Consider the following 21,057-nt stretch of genomic DNA (forward strand, 5'->3'; position numbering starts at 1 on the left):
AAGGTTTGGTACCCTGATCCAAAGTCGCCTAAGTCTATAATCAGTAGGGATGTTGTGTTTAATGAATCATTTATGCTTCACTCGAAAAAAGAGTCTTCTAAACCTTCTACGAGCATGGAGAATATAAGCAAGCAGGTGGAAGTTGAGGTGGAGAATACAAATGCTCCATAAAGTGTTCCACAACCAGATCCAGTTCAACTACCTATTTCAAATGAGGCAGACGAGTCACCGGAAGTGGAGGACTATTCAATTGCCAAAAATAGGGGTATGAGAACGAGAATTAAATCTGTGCGGCTTAATGATTATGTTACTTATGCACTAGCAGTGGCAGAAGAAACAGATGGAGTTGGTGATCCATCAACATATTCAGAAGCCATCACATGTCTAGATTCTGCCAAGTGGTTAGTTGCTATGCAAGAAGAAGTGGAGTCTCTTCACAAGAATAAAACTTGGAACTTGGTCAAGCCGCCTAAAGATAAGAAAATTGTTGGCTGCAAATGGGTCTTCAAAAGGAAATCAACTATTCGTGTTTTGCTTGCTTTGGTTGCTATACATAATTTAGAGCTCGAGCAAGTGGATATTAAAATTGCTTTCTTACATGGTGAACTTGAGGAAACAATTTATATGCAACAACCTGATGGTTTTAAAGTTGAAGGCAAGGAAGACCATGTTTGATTTCTTCATATGGTTTGAAGCGGTCTCCTCGACAATGGTACAAGCGGTTTGATTCCTTTATGATCAATCATGGCTATCTCAGGAGCCAGTACGATAGTTGTGTGTACTTCAAAAGGTCTGCAGATGGCTCATTTGTATACTTATTGCTCTATGTTAATGATATGCTTATTGCAGCTAAAGATATATGAGATCAACAATTTGAAATTAGAGCTAAGTGGTGAATTTGAGATGAAAGATTTGGGAACGGCTAAAAAGATTTTAGGCATGGAGATTCAAAGAAACAGAACTACGGGAAAAAACTCTACTTGACTCAAAAGAGTTTTGTTGAGAGAGTTCTGGAGCGTTTTGGGATGAAAAATGCTAAGCCTGTAAGTACTCCACTCGCTGCTCATTTTAGACTTTCTACTGCAATGTCACCACAGTCGAGGGAAGATACTGAGTATATGTCACATGTTCCTTACTCAAGTGCTGTTGGCAGTCTCATGTATGCTATGGTGTATACTCGTCCTGATATTGCACATGCAGTTAGTGTTGTTAGTCGATATATGTCAAATCCTGGTAAAGAACACTGGCATGCAATAAAATGGATTTTGAGATATTTGTGAGGTACCTCTAATTTTAACTTGGAGTTTGGAAGGAGCAAAGATTCTGTGGTTGGTTATATTGATTCAGATTATGCCGGTAATCTTGATAGAAGAAGATCAATTACAGGATATGTATTTGCTCTTAGTGATACTGCCATTAGTTGGAAAGCTACTTTGCAATCTACAGTAGCTTTATCCACTACAGAAGCTGAATACATGGCGGTTGTTGAGGTTATTAAAGAAGCCATTTGGCTAAGAGGTTTACTTGTTGAGCTCAGTTCAGATACAAAGGTGATTGTCGTCCATTGTGATAGTCAAAGTGTTATTCACTTGACTAAAGATTAGATGTTTCACGAGAGGACAAAGCACATTGATGTGAAGTACCACTATGTTCGTGATATTATCTCAGAGGGTAATATTATTGTTAAGAAAATCGGTACAACAGACAATTCGACTGACATGTTAACTAAATCTCTTCCAGTGAGCAAGTTCAAGCATTACTTGGACTTAATTAGTATTTTTTATTGAGTAGCCCTAAAGGGCTTATTTGGAGAAGCTGAAGTAAAGTTTATATGTTGAGGAGAAATTCAAGTTAAGGTAGAAAATTATTATGGTTATCTTGAATTTGTGTCAAGCCCATATTGTGTCATAGCCCAAGTCCACAATTATTTGCTTGGACAACAAGGACTTATCTTAGCCACTCATTTTGACTTGGAGAGCAAGGGCTAATCTTGGCCATGTATTCATACTTGGTGATCAAGTTTAGTTTGCTATATATACACTAGCAATTAGTGAAGAAAAACACGAAAAGATATGGAGCAAAATAGTAAATGGGAAACACTTGAGTGAGGTCTTTCTTTTAGGTACTAGTAAAAGTCTCTTTTAGTCCTTAGACTTATTTTACTAGTACATTTTGAGAGTTACACACTTGAGTGTAATTGGGTTTTGAATTTTGAGTGTTATTCTCTATTTATACTTCTCATTTTAATTAGTAGATTTTACTTCTCTTTCGCCCGTGGATGTAGGCTTACGCTGCACCACATAAATCTTGTGTGTTTATTTATTTCTCTATTTTATCATTTATATTTCCAACTTCCGCAACAAAAATCCTAACAATTTTAATCAAAACACAGCAACCCATATGAGTTAAAACATGCAAAACTAGGTATGGTGTCAAATATGCATGCAAGAAACCACTTAAGGCCAAGCAAATTGAAAACCCAAATTCACAAACAAATCACCAACATACTCCACATAACAGAATACATAGAAAATCGATACATTTAAAAAAGGAAAAGAACATCTAGCAGCAGGCAGCAAGATCAGCATGCAAAGAGGAGTTTGAGATGATAAATGAGTTTTTATTTAGGAATAAAAAAAATAAAGAACAATTTTCAGTTTAGGAAACATATACCAATCAACAGGAAAGAAACAATTTCTAAAAATATAATAAATGAAAAAAAATAGCAGAATGAACTGATCCCATAGAAAATGGCAACTTCCGTTCAGCGCTCATTACCGTTTAAGGCACCAAATCGAACATCTCATTCTACCTGCAAAAAGAAAGGAAAGGAGGAAAAATTAATGAGCTAAAGAAACAAAAAAAGGCCATACCCTTTCAAAAGCAAAATGAAAGGCATGCATCAAAGGAAAAGAAGAAAAAAATGTGAAAGAAATCCATTCTGCCTCTCTTCTTTCGTTGTGAGGTAGTAAAAGGAAAGAAGATAAGGACAGTGTTCCAAGAAGGTAAAGAAACCCAAAAAAATTTCCTTTTATTCAGGAAATCAAATCTGCAAAGGTAATAGGCAAATGGGTGCATTTGCGTGCCGGGTTTGTCTCTGGAACAACATAACATGTGTAAAGAAGAATATGAGATCATGAAAGTAATGTTGAAAAATTGACAATATTTGTGAGACACGATGACTCATTTTGATAAGGGTACACTCAAAATGAATTACAGATAAGTGATAAATTGATCCATATTGAATGTTGATATGAAAAAGTCATATGAAATACTAAATGAAATCATATGATATATCAAACGTCATATATTAATGATGAATTAATCATATGATAATATCAAATGTCATAAATTAATAATAAATTAATCATGATATATCAAAGATCTTAGAACATGTCAAATGTTATTTTCTTACATTAGTCATTTTCTATATATTATTCATATTTTTCATTCAAGATGTGAAAAATAGATCATCTTATCTTCTCTTCTTTATTTACAAGTGTGATATAATTTAAATATATTTCAAGTTCACTAGTACAGTTGTTATGGTGTTCATTAATTTATACAAATTTTTCAATTTTTGATGTTCTAATTTCTCTTCACTGGTGTCTTAATTTCATTATGCCAGTTATATTTTGGTGTCTCTGTTTGAATTCAGAAATTTTTAAATTATTGGCTCTTATTTTTCTTACATTTGTATCTGATTTTATTATTTTTCTGTTTATATTTTTATATATTACTGTCTTTATAATTTTGGTAATTATTATTTTTTTAAAATTTTAATTCTAATATCTATTTATATTTTATCTATTATTACTAACAAGCAATGGGTATAAGAAAGGAGAAGGGGAATGCGGAAGAAGAAATGGGTGGGGTTTTTGTGATGCCCGCTGTTTTTGAGAGAGAAATAGGATGTAAGATGAGAAGATTCTAGGTCTTAGAAAGTTGGGGAAGTGTAAAGGTTAGTGGGTATATTTTATTTCTTCGTTTTTTTGTTCTTGAAATGACATCGTTATAAGCAGCAGCATGACGACGTCGTTTGCTTAATGGGAGGAGGTTTGGCGAGGAGCTTCAAAAAGCAAGACAGGCGTGAAATGTTCTATGAAAGGACGGAAGCGCCCTCTAATTTCAATTTGTTGCACTGTTCAATGTACTGTTCGCCGTTTTTCTCCTTTACTATATACTATGGATTACAATATTTTGATGTTTATTTTTCAATGTTTTATTTCTTATACTATTAAAAAAATAATTTATTTAAAAAAATAATTTTCTTAAAAAGCACACCCTCGTAAATTTAATCTTGTAAAAATTGGGGCAGAAAGTTAAATTTGAGGTGCTTTGATTCTCACTAGAAAGTTCAGGGGCCAAATTGATACTTAAGCTGATAATTTAGCGTTCTCATATAAACAAGCGACCTGATACAAGTATACCAACGGCTACGATCTCGCGACGGCACAATCTTCACTGTGTTCGTCACCATGTCTCCTGCACCAGCGACGGCAAGCAATTGAGCGGTCTTTCCGTTAGAATTGAATGAGGCAGTGGTGATAAATTTAGGTAGCGTTTTTATTTTGTTAGTTAAATAATTTTATTTTGTTTTTGTTTAGTTAGTTAAATTATTATTATTTCCTTTAATTGATGGATTTGTAGCATTTGTTATAATCGAATGAGATTTGGTGTTGATGGATTGATCTTCACAAATTCTACTTTTTAGTTACATTACATTTTTCCTTTAACCGATAAATTTTTTATCAATGGATGGTGATAAGAAGCGACAGTGGCGATGATTGATTTTGAATTTGATGGAGACGACGGTAGTTGTGGTGATGGGCTGTAGGCGATAGCTTTGATGCGTTGTAAGCAATGGTGACGGTGGATGTTGGGTTTGATGGAGGCAATGGCGGTCGTTTTGGTGAAGTGGCGGTGGATTGAGATGGTGGACTCGCGGTGATGGAGTGGGAGTCGTTATGGTTCTTTTTTTTTTTCTTTTTTCTTTTTCTTGAACGAATCAAAATTAAAGTTGAAGATGAATATCTGTGTATAAATGATTTCATTGGATTAGCGTTCATCAGATTAACGTCTAACATAGCTCAGTTAGCAATCTTATTATCTCCCACTCTTTCATTATCAGCCATTAGAAACACTAACCTAAAAAATCTGCAGAATCTCCTGGTCAGAACTATAATCAATTTTGATTCTATCTGCTGATAAACACCACCATTTCAGACATTCTTCAACTTGTCTCTTACTTAAATAGGGGTTTTGGTAGATTGAGTGAACGGATTTGCTTGCTCTATTATAATTGCTTTGGATTAAATTTCTCTCATTACATCAGAATTGTAGTGATTATTAAGATCCTTAATCGCTTCACATCACATTCTTTTCTATTTCCATTAATGCCCATTTCTTTAGTTTCATTGCAGATACAAAGTTGAAAGTTTAACATGGCTCAGATTCCAAACTTGGATAACTCTCCCTTAAATCTCAGATCACTCAGGTCAATTAACACTATGCTTAGCACCTTACTTTTTAAAAAAAAAAAAATTATAAATATGTATTCTAATTATTTCTTTTATTATTATTTTTATCATTTATTTAAAATAAAATCTAAAAGCCAAAATGCATAATATATTCAACAGGGAACAATCTCAGAAAGAGCTTGTAAACATCCTAAGGAATGTAAGCTCATTCTTCTTCTTCATTCATTCATTGTGATTCTCTATCTAAATTTGTTTCTTTTTCTTTGTCTTTGTGAATTTAGTGAAATATATCAAAATTAAGAGTTTGGGTCCCAATTTTTTTTCCCTTTGACATTTATCTCAATTTAGTGAAGCTTTAGTTATAGTGGACTTTATCTTACTATGTGTTTGTGTTTGTGTGTGTGTGTGTTTTTTTTTTCAATTATTTATTTATTTTTTAAGAAGTAAATTAATGCTGTTGAATAATAAAGTTGTTTGATGTTCAGTTAACTTTAATTTGATTGGAATGAATAGATTCGAGGAAATAAGTGCTTGGTGATTGATCCGAAGCTTAGCGGCTCTCTTTCATTGATCATCCAGACATCAATTCTTAGGGTAAATACCTTTAAGTTGTAATGCATTATCTTTTTGGTTTGTTATATCAAAAAATTGTATTTCATTATTCTAATGGCTTCTTTTATTGGTTTCATTAGATTTCCTCAATTTGTTCTTTTCCGCTATTACATGCCTTGTTACTTGTTGCCAATTCATTATTCTAGGAACATGGTGCTGAACTGCGGCATCTTTCAGCAGACCCAATTCAGACTGATTGCACCAAAGTGGTCTACCTTGTTCGTTCCCGATTTAATTTAATGAGATTCATATGCTCGCATGTTCACAATGATACATCTAAAGGACTTGAGAGGGAGTATTATATTTATTTTGTACCTCGCCGTGAGGTTGTTTGCGAGAAGGTACAATCTTTTATGACTTGTAATTACATTGGATATGATCTCGCAGTCCTAAACTACACATGAATTCTTCATGTTGTGATTAATCTTTGTGGTTATGCAGGTCCTTGAGGAGGAGAAAATTCATCACTTGATGACCATAGGGGAATACCCATTATACATGGTTCCGTTGGATGAGGATGTTTTATCATTTGAACTTGACGTCACCAGCAAAGTATGACAGGACTGCAATGTGCATTTGTTTTCACTTTTACTTTTACCTTATTTTTCTTTCTTTGTTTATTCTCTGTCATTTTATATTTTTTCATTGTCTTCATTCCTACTGATGCCAGAAATACCAAGTTGATGGTGATACTAGCTCTCTTTGGCATATCGCAAAGGCCATTCATAGGCTTGAGGTGTTCATAACTTTGTAGATCATTCTATTTTAAATGTTTTTAAGATGTGGTTAGCATGGTTCGGTGCTTTTTATTTGTCAAATTTATGCCTTGCAGTCTTCTTTTGGAGTGATTCCACATGTGAGGGCCAAAGGCAAAGCATCAGTACGTGTTGCTGACATTCTCAATCACATGCAGACTGAAGAACCAATCAACTCCTCTGATGTAATTATGCATAAGAATACTTAATAAGAAATTTAACATTATCAATAAGCTCTTCTATTTGGTGTGTGTATCTGCAAATGCTTTATGTTCCTCTACTGACAACTAGTTTGTTACTTCAGATGGGTGTTCCAGAGATAAATACGCTCATCCTTCTGGACAGGGAGGTAATTACTGCTAAGCTTGTGCCTTTGTATGCAATGTATGAACTAGATGCTGAAACTTAATCAATTAGACACATGTATCAGCGATTTTGTGCATGCATAAACTGCACATGCTTTTTTGTCTTCTATCTTTTATTGCTAACGTGTAATGTAATTGAACAAGATGAGCAATCTGAGCTCTTGATTTTAGTTGGAAGTGGAGACATTTGATTCTATGCTCAATTAACCATTGGTCTGATATTAGTTTTTTCTTTCTTCATTTAAGTGGCCCTCTCAGAGGCCTATGTTAATAATAATCCTAAAGACTGGCCATAGTGCATAAGCATTTTAAAGCAAAAGAATTCTCTTCTCATGACCGCTTTGCGGGAGTTGAATGACATATTCATAAAACTGGCAATTATGAAGATATTCATGTAAACTGAAAGTCTAGCAGTTCTCTTTTTCTTATGCGTGCATGCTTGTGTACACATGTATTCATACATATAACGAAGATCAACAGGTCAGAAAACCAAGATTATTAGCAATTTAGGAATACCTTCTTTTGAGTATTTTGTAGGAGTGTGAAACTATCTAGTCTTACAAGTATGCTGCTATGAAGTTATGGCGACATGTGGCATACTGAAGCTTGTCATGGGAATCACTACAATTCATATTTCATAGAAGGTTTATTCTAGGCACTTCTAGAGACTTGAACTTTTTATTTTTCTCATCTGCTATATAAATAAGCTACTTTCCTGTTTTTAGATCTTTATATTTTATGCTTCATATTTCTATGATGCCAATGTTAGTTTTGATATGGCATTTAAAATTTGCCATTCCTTTTTATACAAAAGGAGCTTACTATTTGTTGGCCGCAGGTGGACATGGTCACTCCCATGTGTTCTCAACTAACATATGAAGGACTGCTGGATGAGGTAATCAGATACAAAAGTGATTAGTGTCTGCTGAAATGAAAACTGTAGTATTTCATGAAGGGATCTGATATTAGATTTCAAGAATTTGCATCAGTTGGTATCCAAAACTATGTGAATAATTAAGTTGCTAGTTATCCTATTGCTCATCCTTGTTCCATTTTGAGTATCATTATCGAAATCAAATTTGCTATTTAGCTTACTAAATTTGATTAGTAACTAAGAAAAAATCATGACATAAATACTTAGACATGCACAGATTTGTAGTTTTTGAATTCACTCCAACTTTAAGTTTCACCTTGACTTGTAAGAGGATTGAACCTCTGCCAACATGTGCATTATGGATTTTGGTTTTTATCATTTGGAAGCTGAATCTACAAGTAATACATTGATTAGCTGTGAACTATGAACTTTTGTTGCTAATTAATCTGATTTATTGTGAGCAGTCTCTAATAGATTCATTGTAGTTTTTGCATATCAATAATGGTGCTGTGGAGCTTGATGCATCTGTAATGGGTGCTCAACAACAAGAGGGAAAGAAGATGAAAGTTCCACTTAATTCAAGGTAAGAGGATTCATCACCATGAAAATTATTCTAGAGTACTATTTGTTTCCTACTTTGTTTTTGCACACCATTGGATCCTTCCATGGCTATGGCTGCTAGATGTAGTTAAGCGTGACATGTATTTTAATGAACACAGTATTGCTTGGTTTTTCCTATTGCTGAATAGGGAAAATAGATATTGCTTATCAAACAAGAAGATAAATGTTTGCTTCTTGTCGGCTTACTGATTTGTGTTATAGTATCATGGCTGCTATTGATACTTCTATTTTTGTATACCTAAATTATCTGGGGAAGTAACCTTCAGATGGCTGTCAATGGTTCAGCTAAATTAGAAATTTCATACTTGGTCATTTAGTGTCTGATGATCTTTCTTACTCTCCATCACATCCATTTTACTATCTATATGGCATATTAATTTACTGCATTTGGTTTAAATTTCAGTGACAAGCTGTTCAAGGAGATTCGGGATCTCAACTTTGAAGTCGTTGTCCAGGTTGATCTTTCTTACTTTTAAAAGTACTAGTTTTTTATGCACGTGCTATGTGTATGAATATAATATTTGGACTCGTTATTGTCCACATAATAAGAAATAAAACAACAATTAAATTTAAAATAAAAATAGACACTTTTGATGTTATAAATTGATATAAAATGGAGACGCTAACAATTTGAATCCAACGGTACTCAAGTCTAATTTTAATCCACCTAATTACATCTTTGATATATTAATTAAATTGACCTAATTTAAATAGAAACATAAAATGAATATTTATATCATATTAAATGAGAATTAGTGCTTGCTCATCCTTTTTTTTTTCCGCTTAATTTTTAATAATGATCTTAAATGATTAATGTAAATACAAAAACTGGACTGGCAATTAATTTTTAATAAGAATTAAGTTTAACTAAAATTGTGGTTGGTCCAAGCATGCACTTTAAATGGAATTACGTTTTATTTTTTCTGGACTTCTAGAATTTGTCTTGTACTTAATGAACTATTTACATTATTTATTATTAAATTAAAATTAATAGACGACCAAATTAACCCAATTGACTAAAGAATTAGTAAGGCCCTATCAATAAATTTATTCCTCTCTCCCCTTCACACTTTATATATGTTATGATATTTAATTCCCATACAATGCACCTTTTACCTGAACTTTTAATCAATCCTTCGTTAAGATCACTCCCTTGGATTTAATTCCCATCTGCAGTATGATTGCAGGTCCTACGACAAAAAGCAACATCTATGAAGCAGGACTACACGGAGATGACAACTACTGTAAGTGCATTGTTTAGCACATGAGTACTCACTGTCACACTTTACTGTTATATTTATTGAAAAGATCACACTTGCTTTTATTAAATGAAGCATCTGTAAGTAATCTAGTGCTGCTTCAATGCTTTCCTATTCAGTAGTTGAATGGTTATTCTTACAATTTCTAACCATCTGTCATGCAATGCATACAGAACCAGACAGTGTCTGAGTTGAAGGATTTTGTAAAAAAGCTCAATTCATTGCCAGAAATGACTGTAATTCTCTCTCTCCCTGCCATGGTCTCTGCCAGTGTAGTTACCATGAAAACTAGTTCTTTAATTTGCTGCTAATTGTTTCAGAGGCATATAAATCTTGCTCAGCATCTGTCAACATTCACATCCAAGCCATCTTTTCTTGCGCGACTTGACATGGAGCATACTATTGTCGAGGCAGAGAACTATGATGCGTAAGTTGATCTGAACTTTTACCTCTAGGTACAATAGAATAAGTTTTTAGGAGGCAAAAAAGGGTTTGTCATCAGCCAATAGTGTAGCTGGGGTTAAATCTCTCTTCTATAAATGAAAAACTTAATATGCAAAATCATACTGTGATTCTCTCTCTTACTATTTTACCTGTATATACACAAAGAGGAAAATAGGCGTGACAATAATTGTTTTATTTTGTGTTATTTGATCATAAACAGATTTCTGTAATATGAAATTCCTGGCTGATTGCAAATGCCATTCCATGTTTGTTTCCATGTGACAGGCTTATTGTTTTTGTTCTGCTGCTTTGGAAGTGCCTTTTATCTACTCTGAACTTGTTGCCTTGTGTTGGTCTTAATTGCTTTCTGAGATCTATTTATCTAACTTTAATCAGATGCGCATTCAACTGAATAATTTGAACGTTTTTGTTTACTGGGTATACAGCCTTTGAACTTTCGTTGTGTTATTTATTTTCATTATGTACTGAGGCTGGCAGTATTTGTTAGATGGAAACAGAAAAAGGAAAGAGGATTCTGAAACATGTCCTAGAGTCCTATGAGGATAAAAATGAACATCTTACTTTAACTTAACCAGGTACTCTTTTACCATCTGCTAATGAAAGTGCAATTAGAATAATCTCTATTGTCCTGATGTATGCTTTGGGTTGCTAGGTCCTTAGTGTTTATTGTAGGAAACCTTTTGATGGGAATTGCTGTGCTTTGTATATAACTTTATATATAAAAACAAAAATCATTACCTGTATCCTTAACATTTATCTGTAACAGAAAAACATGAATAGGCATTTCTTATATGTTCTCGAGAATAAAGAACCTGCAAGGATGATAATTATAGCTTGCTTATAGTAGCAGTGGTCATGCAGTGTATGGGAGCCAAACTGATACCATTTGATCATTTTAATTTTTACATAAGACTTGTTATTCCTGCATTATTATGGGGGAGAAATATTAGGATTTACATGAAACTGAAAGTTATTGTGATGATTTGGATTTGTATCTTTTTACATGTTTGTTTTATTTATATTTAAAATTCCAAGGTATCTGGCCTTTTCAACTTGTCATTACATATTTCTGAGCACTTGTATTTGATTGGCCAATGATGTTGCTGCATGCAGATGTTTTGAGCATATTGAAGAACTGATCCATAAGCAGGAACCTCTTGTCACTGTTCTACGTATGCTCATCTTACTATCTGTTACAAACTCAGGGTTGCCCAGAAAGAATTTTGACTATATAAGGCAAGCATAACTTGATTCACAACATTCTATCAGTTGTTTGGTACTTGACTGGTATAATGATTCTTGTTCATTTTACACCTATTCTATTACATCATGGATATTTGATATTTCTATACTCCTGGTTTAGGAGGGAGCTACTCCACAGCTATGGATTTGAACATATGGCTACTTTGAACAATTTAGAAAAGGCCGGATTGCTTAAAAAACAGGTTTAGTATCATTGTTACATGCACAATAAAAACTAAAGTTTAATGTTAGTTTATTGAATCCATATATGTTGCCTGAACCTTTCAGGAATCAAGAAGCAACTGGGTGACTATCAAGCGTGCTCTGCAACTTGTGGTTGAAGATACTGACACTGCCAAGTATTATGCCTCAGAATCATCTAATCTGTTTCCGCTGATAAAATTATGTTTAGAATAGCGTGCTGCTTACAACAAAATGTGGCTTTAGCATGCCAGTTATTTTTAAAAAAAATTTTGGCTCTCAAATTTCTGAAGAAAAAGACACTCTAAATAACTATAGAACAGTCTTCAGATTGAATGTTTAGCTGTTCAATATCTGGCTTAGAGAAATGGAATACATTTTATTCTCAAGCACGCTTGTAGTATCATAGCATGGTGTCCTGTTTAAGTACTGTTGCTCACTGGTTTTTTTCCTCCCTTCTAAACTTGAAGTGATTTCTTATGCAACAGCCCAAATGACATTGCTTATGTCTTTTCTGGATATGCACCGCTAAGTATTCGTCTTGTCCAGCATGCTGTTCGATCAGGATGGTGAGATGAATTCTGTGTTTATTTCTTTTGCTCTTGAACTTCTTTGGCCGTGGATCACTTATTTACATAAAAGGAAACTAAAGACCTCCATTGTTGCTGGTTCTACTTGTTTGGGAGTATTGAAATCTGAAATATTAATTGAAATTTGAATCGGAGTAGGTCAAGTTTAATTGGTCCATGGAGACCAATCCATCAAGTGCAATCATCTACAGCCAACTGATGAAATTATACTCTTTTCTTTAGACATACTCTATTTTCATAGACTTACTGTTAGGCTTATATAATTGTGAACTTCTACATCTTAGATAGTTCTTCATATATTAGAGCTAGCTTTTCATTACCAAAGTTTTTATTCTTAGACCTCTTCTCATCCTCCTTTGTGATGTTGATCCAGTTACAATACGTATGGAAGTATCATCCCTGATCTTGTAAAGAAGCTATGAGCTTTCAAAATTTTTCTACTTTATTAGCCAAGGATCTTTCCTTGTTCTCATCTTGTTCATGAATTTGTCTGAATTTGCCAATCTAACAACTAGCCCTTGTAACTTCTCAATGAAACAGTGATTGCTGATGTCAAAGCATGCAGTTATATAACGAGCTTGGATGTGCGCACGTGCATACACATGCACACATATCTATAAGGATATCTGAATTCACCAATCTAATAAAATAGTTTTTGATGTCAATCTATGCAGTTATATATTGAACCTTGGATTGTGCGCATGCGCATGCGCACGCACACACATCTATAAACTGGATTAAGAAGTGCAAAGAATATCTTAACTGTCTGAGGGCAAGTCTCGAAGCAGTTGGGTTTTCAACATATCCTTTTTTTTCCTTTTCCTCCTTTTCTTGCATTTGTTTAGGGTCAAAATAAGTTGCATGAGAATACCAAACAGAATATTGGGTGCTGTTGTCTTTGTGCTATTTACTATCATTATTAGAAAAAGTACAACTAGTGCTGTAGCAGAGGTTTAATGATCATACTCTAACTATGTTGCCTGGCGAGATGCAATTTTCCATTTTCTTCTCAGTGGATATGCATGTTGGTGATTGTTGATGCAGTTGATGAATCCTTATATTGGTTTTTTATTGGGGTGTCTCAATGAAATTATTAATTAACAAATTTGCAATATAAGTTGGATGTCATGATAGTCTATTCCTTTCTTAAGTGCGATGATTGACTTTTACAGGCGTCCCATGGAAGAAATTTTGAAGCTGTTGCCTGGGCCACACTCAGAAACCAAGAGAGTCAGTGCATTTCTATCTTTACTCCTCTATCTCTCTCTATGACATGTGGATGGAAAAAGGGAATCATGGAAATCTTTCTTTATTCTTGCAGAGCATCAAATGCACCCTAATTCTGAGCTTCATGTTAATCCTCCAAAGCATATCAGTATTTGATAGTTTCTTATTATATAAACCATAAAACTAGTATTTTCATTTATTCTTTTAAAATTCCCTGCTGACCGTTTCTTTTTTGGAATTACTTTCCCTGATAATTGAACTCCATTATCTGTCGGTACACAGGATGTTTTATGTTTTATTGATATTTTTTGATCTTGAAGACTTAAATGTCTCTCCCTCTCTCTCTCTCTCTCTCTCTCTCTCTCTCTCTCTCTCTCTCAATATAATTGAATAGCTTATGCTATTTTGCAGGCTGGGTTCACAAGCAGTCCATCTTCTAACACATTGAATGGAGCTGGAGCAACTGTGGACAGGTATTTCTTAACCTGTTATCTTCTCTGTTCGTCTTAAGTTATCATTTCCAGTCTGTGGATATTGCTACTCTTTTGGGTATCATCACTAAAACCATCTATAATGCAGAAATAACCATGTTCCACAAGTGGTAAGAGCTGCCACTAATGATTATAGAATCATGAATTCCATGATATGCATCTGATATATTTCCACCGCATGTTTTGGGTAACTTTGTACATTGAACTAGCTGTGTCAATCCTCTCTTGCAAATCTTCATAGTGTTTGGAGAGTTTAAATGCAATCAGTTAAATTCAGTTCCATTTGGTGACAAATCTCATGTTTGGAAGGCTCATGGTTGCTGGATTCAACTTTAAAAATTATAGGCATGTTGGAAGAAATCAAATAATGCCATCTTGATTTATGCCAAACAAGGCTATAAAAAATTCAGTTCCAACTGATATCATGCAACACTATTTTTTCTTGAATTATGACACTCATAAATGTATTACAGAGTAGCTGATGGTAGGCGCTCCCTAGTACTTGTTGTATTCATTGGAGGGGTTACATTTGCAGAAATTTCTGCTCTCCGCTTCCTTAGTGCACAGGTTTGTAATCTTGCTTTATTATGCATAATTAGACTATTTTCTGATGATGTATATTTGAAAAGCTTTACCACCTATATCATGCTTCAGTTTCAAACTTATCCAAGCAATTCTGTCAATAAAGTGAGAACTGAAATATGTGCAACAGCCCTTGGAAATTCTAGTCATTCCGAACTTTTTTGGAGAGAATAAATGAAAACAAGTGAATGGAGAGAACCAATTGTCATAGGACTAGTATAATGTGAAAGGTGTATTCATCATGTCTGCGATTCCAAGAATGAAATAATGGCCCTACAGTAGATTATTGAACTTTAGAATGTTTTGTGCATTAGGGCAATATGACAAACAACATTCATTCATTCACTTTTTTTCGACATATACTACATGTAGCTCAAGGCTTTTTTGTTGTAAAATTTGTTTTAAAGTTTCATGAAATTCAGATGGCAGATTGATTAAGCACTTGCTGTGTTAATATCTAAGCCTGGATTTCACTTTGTTTCCCAAGTAGTTTTGTCATCATTATCTTGTATCTTGCAGGAAGGGATGGCATATGACTTGATTATTGGAACAACAGAGCTTGTCAATGGAAATACCTTGGCTGAGACATACTTGGAGCATTTGGGTTGATATATGTAAACTGATAATCATTTTATTTTTCTTTTTGTTAGTGGTTTTATTGTTGGCTTACAAAGTTAATTCAAGTTTGTTTGTCCACTAAGAATGATATGGTTGAGTTACTTCCTATTTATTTAATCTATTTGGTTTTTTATTCATCAGGAATTTTTTTTTTAAAATGTCATTGCCATCTGACTTGGAGCTTTATTGAATATTCTGAAATTCAAACTAGTGAACAACTATTGTAGGTGCTGAGTATACATCGGCCGGTCCGGTTCGGTTATTTTTAAAATAATCGAACTGAATAAAATTTCGATTTTTTCTTTCTGAATTGAAATTGACCATAGTAACTATATTTATATCAAATAGAACTGAATTAAATTTTGATTTTTTCTTTTTGAAATGAAAGTAACCAGAATAGCTATATCAAATATATAAATAATATAAGGGTTGAATTAAATTATTCTTTTAGTTCTGAAATAAATCGGTAATTTAGTGTCATTTTTTTGATTCTAACGTACATGTCGAAAGAGAATCACTACTCATACATGAACTTGCCTTTTACCATTTGCACACAAACTCGCTTTTTATAACTTCAGTCGCCTTAAATATTCTACACGTTTCTTCTTTTCTTTTTCTCAATATTTCATTTTGACAAAACTGGTTGACACAAAACTGTAAATGATACGAATAAATTAAATTTTATGGGTGAAATTCGGTGCATCAACATTAGCATATTAGTTAGTTATAAATACGAGATGGAGTACTACGAAATCACATTTGATGACAATGAAATCTAAGAATATAGTATCATTATATTCTACCATTGAATATAATTTAATTTACCATATCATCAAAAATAATCTCTTAAATTGGTTTGAATATATATTTATATTTCTGAGATTTAGCTAAATATTAGATTATTCATAGAATAAATATAAAATTCCATCACATAATAAATATATTCTCCGTGTTTATCCGGCCAGATTCGGTTAATAGGAATTATAGTATTTCATCCAATTTTTGTATGTTAGCCTTACTCTAAAAACTAACTATTTTTGTTAATCTGGTTAATTTTATAGAGTTATGTAATAATGTTTGGTTCTCTTAATCATCCCATTTTGTTGGGTGTCCAAGTTGCATGGAGTGGGGTGGATTCTTACAACATGTCATATTCTTGATTAATGTTAGCATAAGTTCTATAAAACTTGCATCACTTCATCCATGAAATGAGAATAATGATGCTGTAAGAAAAATAAATTAAAATAACAATAATAAAGAAACAAGAATAATGATGAGGCTCGTATCATTTTTGATGGGATTCGTTTGGCATCAATTTTGGTTGCCAGATACAGGGTCGTGTCACATTGTCAACCGGAATTTGCCGGCAGTATCTCCAAGAAGGCGGTGATGGGTCATTTTTTCATACGTTGATTCGCTTGGGTTGGGTTCTCCAAAAACCCACTATTTACTATTATGGCAACTCTCACAAACCGTATCTAAAAGATTAAAGCACACCATTTGTAAAAGGGTAAGTTGAATTCCCATGAACAAACCCTTTCTCCAAACTTCTTGGATGACTCTTGTACAACTAAAACTAGATATTTATCTCTCTCAAATTGATGCTCAACATTTCTTACTTGGAGAAATAAATATGTTTCCTTGTACAATAATCACATAAATATATATCATGTGTGCACAATCAATTTTAAATCGAATTCAGTAAAAAAATAATTATAAATTTACGTTGAAACTCAAATTAAAAAAATTTCTACTATTTTACAAGTAAGAATGATATTTAGATGCTATATGATTGATCGACCAAAATTTTATTAATGTAATATATCTCTAATTTTTTAAATACTTCATATGTATTAAACATTTGAGAATAATTTGCATTCAAACGAGTCCCATAAATCTTCGAATCATTGATTTGATTCGGACTGTATGTATGTCTAAATTGACAACTCTACAGTAATTTGAAGGAAAGCAATTTGTCCCATTTGCCAACTCCTCACTGTCTCTTTCTCTCAACTTCTCTCTGTCAGCGTCCACCATATGCATGCACATTTGGAGGGTAGATGCCTTTCATGTAATAACTTCTTGGGCTCTGACTAGGACTCTAATCCAACCCTGCTGACCAAAAATTTTGTTAACTTAGGTTTGGTTTATTTATTATCAACCTCAACTGAAATTGAATTCACCATATTAATTTATAATTTATAAAGAACAGTTTTAGCTTGGATTCGATGTATTAATTAAAAGAATATTATAAAAGAAGCATCATAAAATAAAATCGTGCTGAAAATTTTATTTAATCGAGCTTCGAATGTGCCACAAAAGTTTAGTTGGTTTACAACCTTACTTTTAAGTACATATAAGATTCTAACTTCAACTTCTCATGGTTACATAGAAGCTTCTAGTACAATGCCCAAAGCTCATTACTATTTCCTTTTGTTATTTTACTAAAAGAAATTAATGGTTCATCTCTATTCCTGCAAAAATATTCTCAACAAATTAAAAAGGAAAAAGAAAATTAATGATCCATCTCTACTCCTGAAAAAAAAAATTTATTCTTACAAATTATGCTCAGTATTACGTATGCAACCATTTGCTTGGCCTATAAATATGTCAACTCTCTTTGGATTCTTTATCAAGGTTAACCAAGTATCTCCAAGAAGCTTGATTGCCTGAACTTTTCCAAAATCCAGTTTTGCAATATGTTGGGGAAGATATGCAAGTCCATCAGAAGATTATACTGCTCTGAGTCTAATTGTCTCTCTCGTAGGAATCAAATAGCGAATGATCAGTCGTTGCATAGTCAGAATTTGGCTGCCAAATGGGTGATTTGTGATGCTTGTATAGAAGAAAACAAAGCCTGTAACTGTGATCACAGAGTCGGAGATTTGAAGTGTGCTGAGATTCCACCTGCTGAACCTAATGGTTCTTTCGCTCATGCTGTCATCAACATGATTGGAATGCTCATAGGTAACACTTTCCTCTTCTTTTCTTTCTTGGTTAATTGGTTAAATGAGCTTCAGATCATGTCCGAACTCGAAACCTGACAGGCCTGAGGACTTGCAGCTCATTGGAATGTGTTATATGTTATTACAGGGCTTGGGCAGTTATCAACTCCATATGCTTTAGAAAATGGAGGATGGGCTTCAGTGTTCTTGCTTATTGGACTCGGAGTAATATGTGCATACACTTCTCATTTACTTGGAAAATGTCTTGACAGAAACCCCAAGTCAAGGAGCTATTCTGATATTGGACAAGAAGCATTTGGCACCAAAGGAAGAGTCCTGGCTGCAACTTTTATCTACATGGAGATATTCATGGCCCTTGTATCCTACACCATTTCTCTCCATGACAACATTACAACTGTATTCTTAGGGACAAAACTAATGCTGTCATGGGCCAAGTTATCAACATCTCAGCTGCTAACCATGATAGCTGTGCTGATAGCACTTCCGAGTCTGTGGCTGAGAGACCTTTCTTCCATATCTTTCCTTTCATCAGGCGGTATTCTGATGTCGTTTGTTATTTTTATGTCTGTCGTACTCACTGCTGCCTTTGGAGGTGTGAAATCTAACCATAGAATACCAGGACTCCAGCTTCAGAACATTCCTGCCATATCTGGCCTTTATATCTTCAGTTATGCTGGCCACATTGTTTTCCCTGACTTGTATAAATCCATGAAGGATCCTTCCAAATTTACCAAGGTACCTGTTATTATCTCTCATATTATTATTATTATTTTGGTTCATTTTTCTTGTCCTCTTGACATGCATGCCTTTTTCTTATGCATGAATTGTGGGAAGCATTTAAAAAGAAGAAGAAAAATAGTGAAATCATAAAATATAGTAACTGTGTAATTAGGCTCATAAAATATTTAAATATAAGAGAAATATAAGTTGAAGAATGTCACATATGTAAACAAATTTAAAGTTCAGAATATAGGAGCAAAAATATTATTAGACGAATATTTACTTTTTGTGATTTAATTTAAGATTATTAATGATGTCAACTGCTAAATTGAAAATGAAATATTCACACTTATATAAGTTAACTGTATTTTGTTCTCAACATTAAAGAATCTTATCCCCCCAAAACTTCAAAGAATCTCTAACTTGTACTACATCTAGAATAAGTATGGATACTACTCTCTAACTTTTCAAACAATTATATTTAGTTTGATTTAATTTTTAATTATTTTGACTATTTAATTCTAATTTTAGTTATAATTTTGTTATTTTAACTATAATTTTGTTATTTTGTTAATATAAAACTGATATGATATATTTCTCCTTTTTTCATTTGTTATTTTTGTAACGTATTAATTTTTATTTATGAAAGTGATTAAATTAAGACATAATTGTAGTTAAATCATTGAATTAGAGAAAACTAAATTTTTTTTTAAAAAAAAACATGTATTTTCCCCTTATAATTTTATATTTTTGAAAATTATTACCTGCATTTTTATTTGTACACATTACGTGTTTATACTATTATAATAAATTAAATTAGATTATAATAGCTACTTTTACTATTTAAGGCTAATGTTGCTAAAATTTAAAGTACAAGAGCTCAAAATTAAAAAAATAAAAGTTTAGGGGGAATTTTAAAAAAGTTCAATAGAAAAATTTAAAATTTACTTACATTTTCATTATCTAGTTATAAAATAATCTAATGTCAATAAAAATAAAAGTGCAAGGACTCAATATGGACAAATAAAAGCTCAAGGGTTAACTTTCAAAAATAATAGAAGTGCGGGGACTAAAAATGGATTCTCCCAGAATTTTATAATGAAACGAAACTAATCATTTAAAAACATTATCCCTTTGAATAGCATATTAATACACATGATATGGCTCTAATTGTTTCACTTTTCCTGACAGGTATCGATTGTGAGCTTTACATTAGTAACAGCACTCTACACAGCTCTAGCATTCATGGGTGCAAAATTGTTTGGTCCACAAGTTGGTTCCCAAATCACACTCAGCATGCCTCCGCATCTCATCTTCACCAAGATTGCATTATGGGCAACTGTCCTGACACCCATGACTAAATATGCCCTGGAATTTGCACCATTTGCTATTCAATTGGAGCACAATCTTCCCGACACTATGAGCTCAAGGATGAAGATGATCATAAGAGGAATCGTGGGTTCACTTGTGGTACTTGTGGTCCTGGCACTGGCGCTATCAGTTCCATATTTCGAGCATGTTCTTGGGCTCACTGGCTCCTTGGTTAGTGTCAGTATTTGCGTGATTCTGCCTTGTGTTTTCTACGTCAAGATTTCTTGGTCTCAGATTTCTAGACCTCTCCTTCTGCTTAATATTGCCCTCATTGCGTTTGGGTCCTTTCTTGGAGTAACTGGCACCATCTCCACTTCAAAGTTGCTCATAAAGACACTACTCAGAGCTCACTCAAAGTGAAGATGAGATTGTAAAGTTACAGGCAATGGATTTTGCAATTTCCTGTTATATTTCTTTATGTAACACTTATAAGGGCAAAAACCAAAAAATAATGCATTTTCATGGGGCATACCAAGTAGAAAGATTGGAGTTTTATAAGTCATATATCAGGTTTTCCGTTGTTGAACTTTTCTTTATTTCAGCCATGGACATCTATGGGGGCATCTACAGGACTACAAATTTTCTTTTAATGATATATAATACAAGGGTACTTTATCA

General features: G+C 33.4%; 2 protein-coding genes across 5 annotated transcripts; both read left to right on the forward strand.

Moving 5' to 3' along the window:
- Positions 1-3,869: 3,869 nt before the first annotated feature.
- Positions 3,870-15,519, forward strand: LOC8262268 (vacuolar protein-sorting-associated protein 33 homolog). 4 transcript variants are annotated; one of them, XM_048376040.1, is made up of 23 exons: positions 3,870-4,538; positions 5,424-5,497; positions 5,640-5,679; positions 5,994-6,074; positions 6,239-6,433; positions 6,534-6,644; positions 6,763-6,828; positions 6,925-7,032; positions 7,152-7,196; positions 8,051-8,107; positions 8,572-8,669; positions 9,111-9,162; positions 9,895-9,951; positions 10,140-10,202; positions 10,287-10,393; positions 11,545-11,667; positions 11,795-11,876; positions 11,962-12,032; positions 12,363-12,443; positions 13,637-13,694; positions 14,103-14,164; positions 14,656-14,749; positions 15,284-15,519. In XM_048376040.1, exons 2-23 carry the CDS (start codon positions 5,445-5,447, stop codon positions 15,371-15,373), a joined length of 1,794 nt encoding a protein of 597 aa, XP_048231997.1. In that variant the 5' UTR covers positions 3,870-4,538; positions 5,424-5,444; the 3' UTR covers positions 15,374-15,519. The 4 variants fall into 4 exon arrangements, with proteins under 4 accessions (XP_048231997.1, XP_015574935.1, XP_002519636.1 ...); XM_015719449.3 differs by having other exon boundaries at positions 3,871-4,557; positions 5,413-5,497; XM_002519590.4 differs by having other exon boundaries at positions 3,871-4,557.
- A 2,509-nt stretch (positions 15,520-18,028) lies between these two features.
- LOC8262267 (amino acid transporter AVT1H) lies at positions 18,029-21,057 on the forward strand. The gene is made up of 3 exons (XM_002519589.4): positions 18,029-18,349; positions 18,476-19,083; positions 20,260-21,057. Exons 1-3 carry the CDS (start codon positions 18,082-18,084, stop codon positions 20,797-20,799), a joined length of 1,416 nt encoding a protein of 471 aa, XP_002519635.2. The 5' UTR covers positions 18,029-18,081; the 3' UTR covers positions 20,800-21,057.

This window comes from Ricinus communis, chromosome 1, assembly GCF_019578655.1.
Source record: "Ricinus communis isolate WT05 ecotype wild-type chromosome 1, ASM1957865v1, whole genome shotgun sequence".
NCBI lineage: Eukaryota > Viridiplantae > Streptophyta > Magnoliopsida > Malpighiales > Euphorbiaceae > Ricinus > Ricinus communis.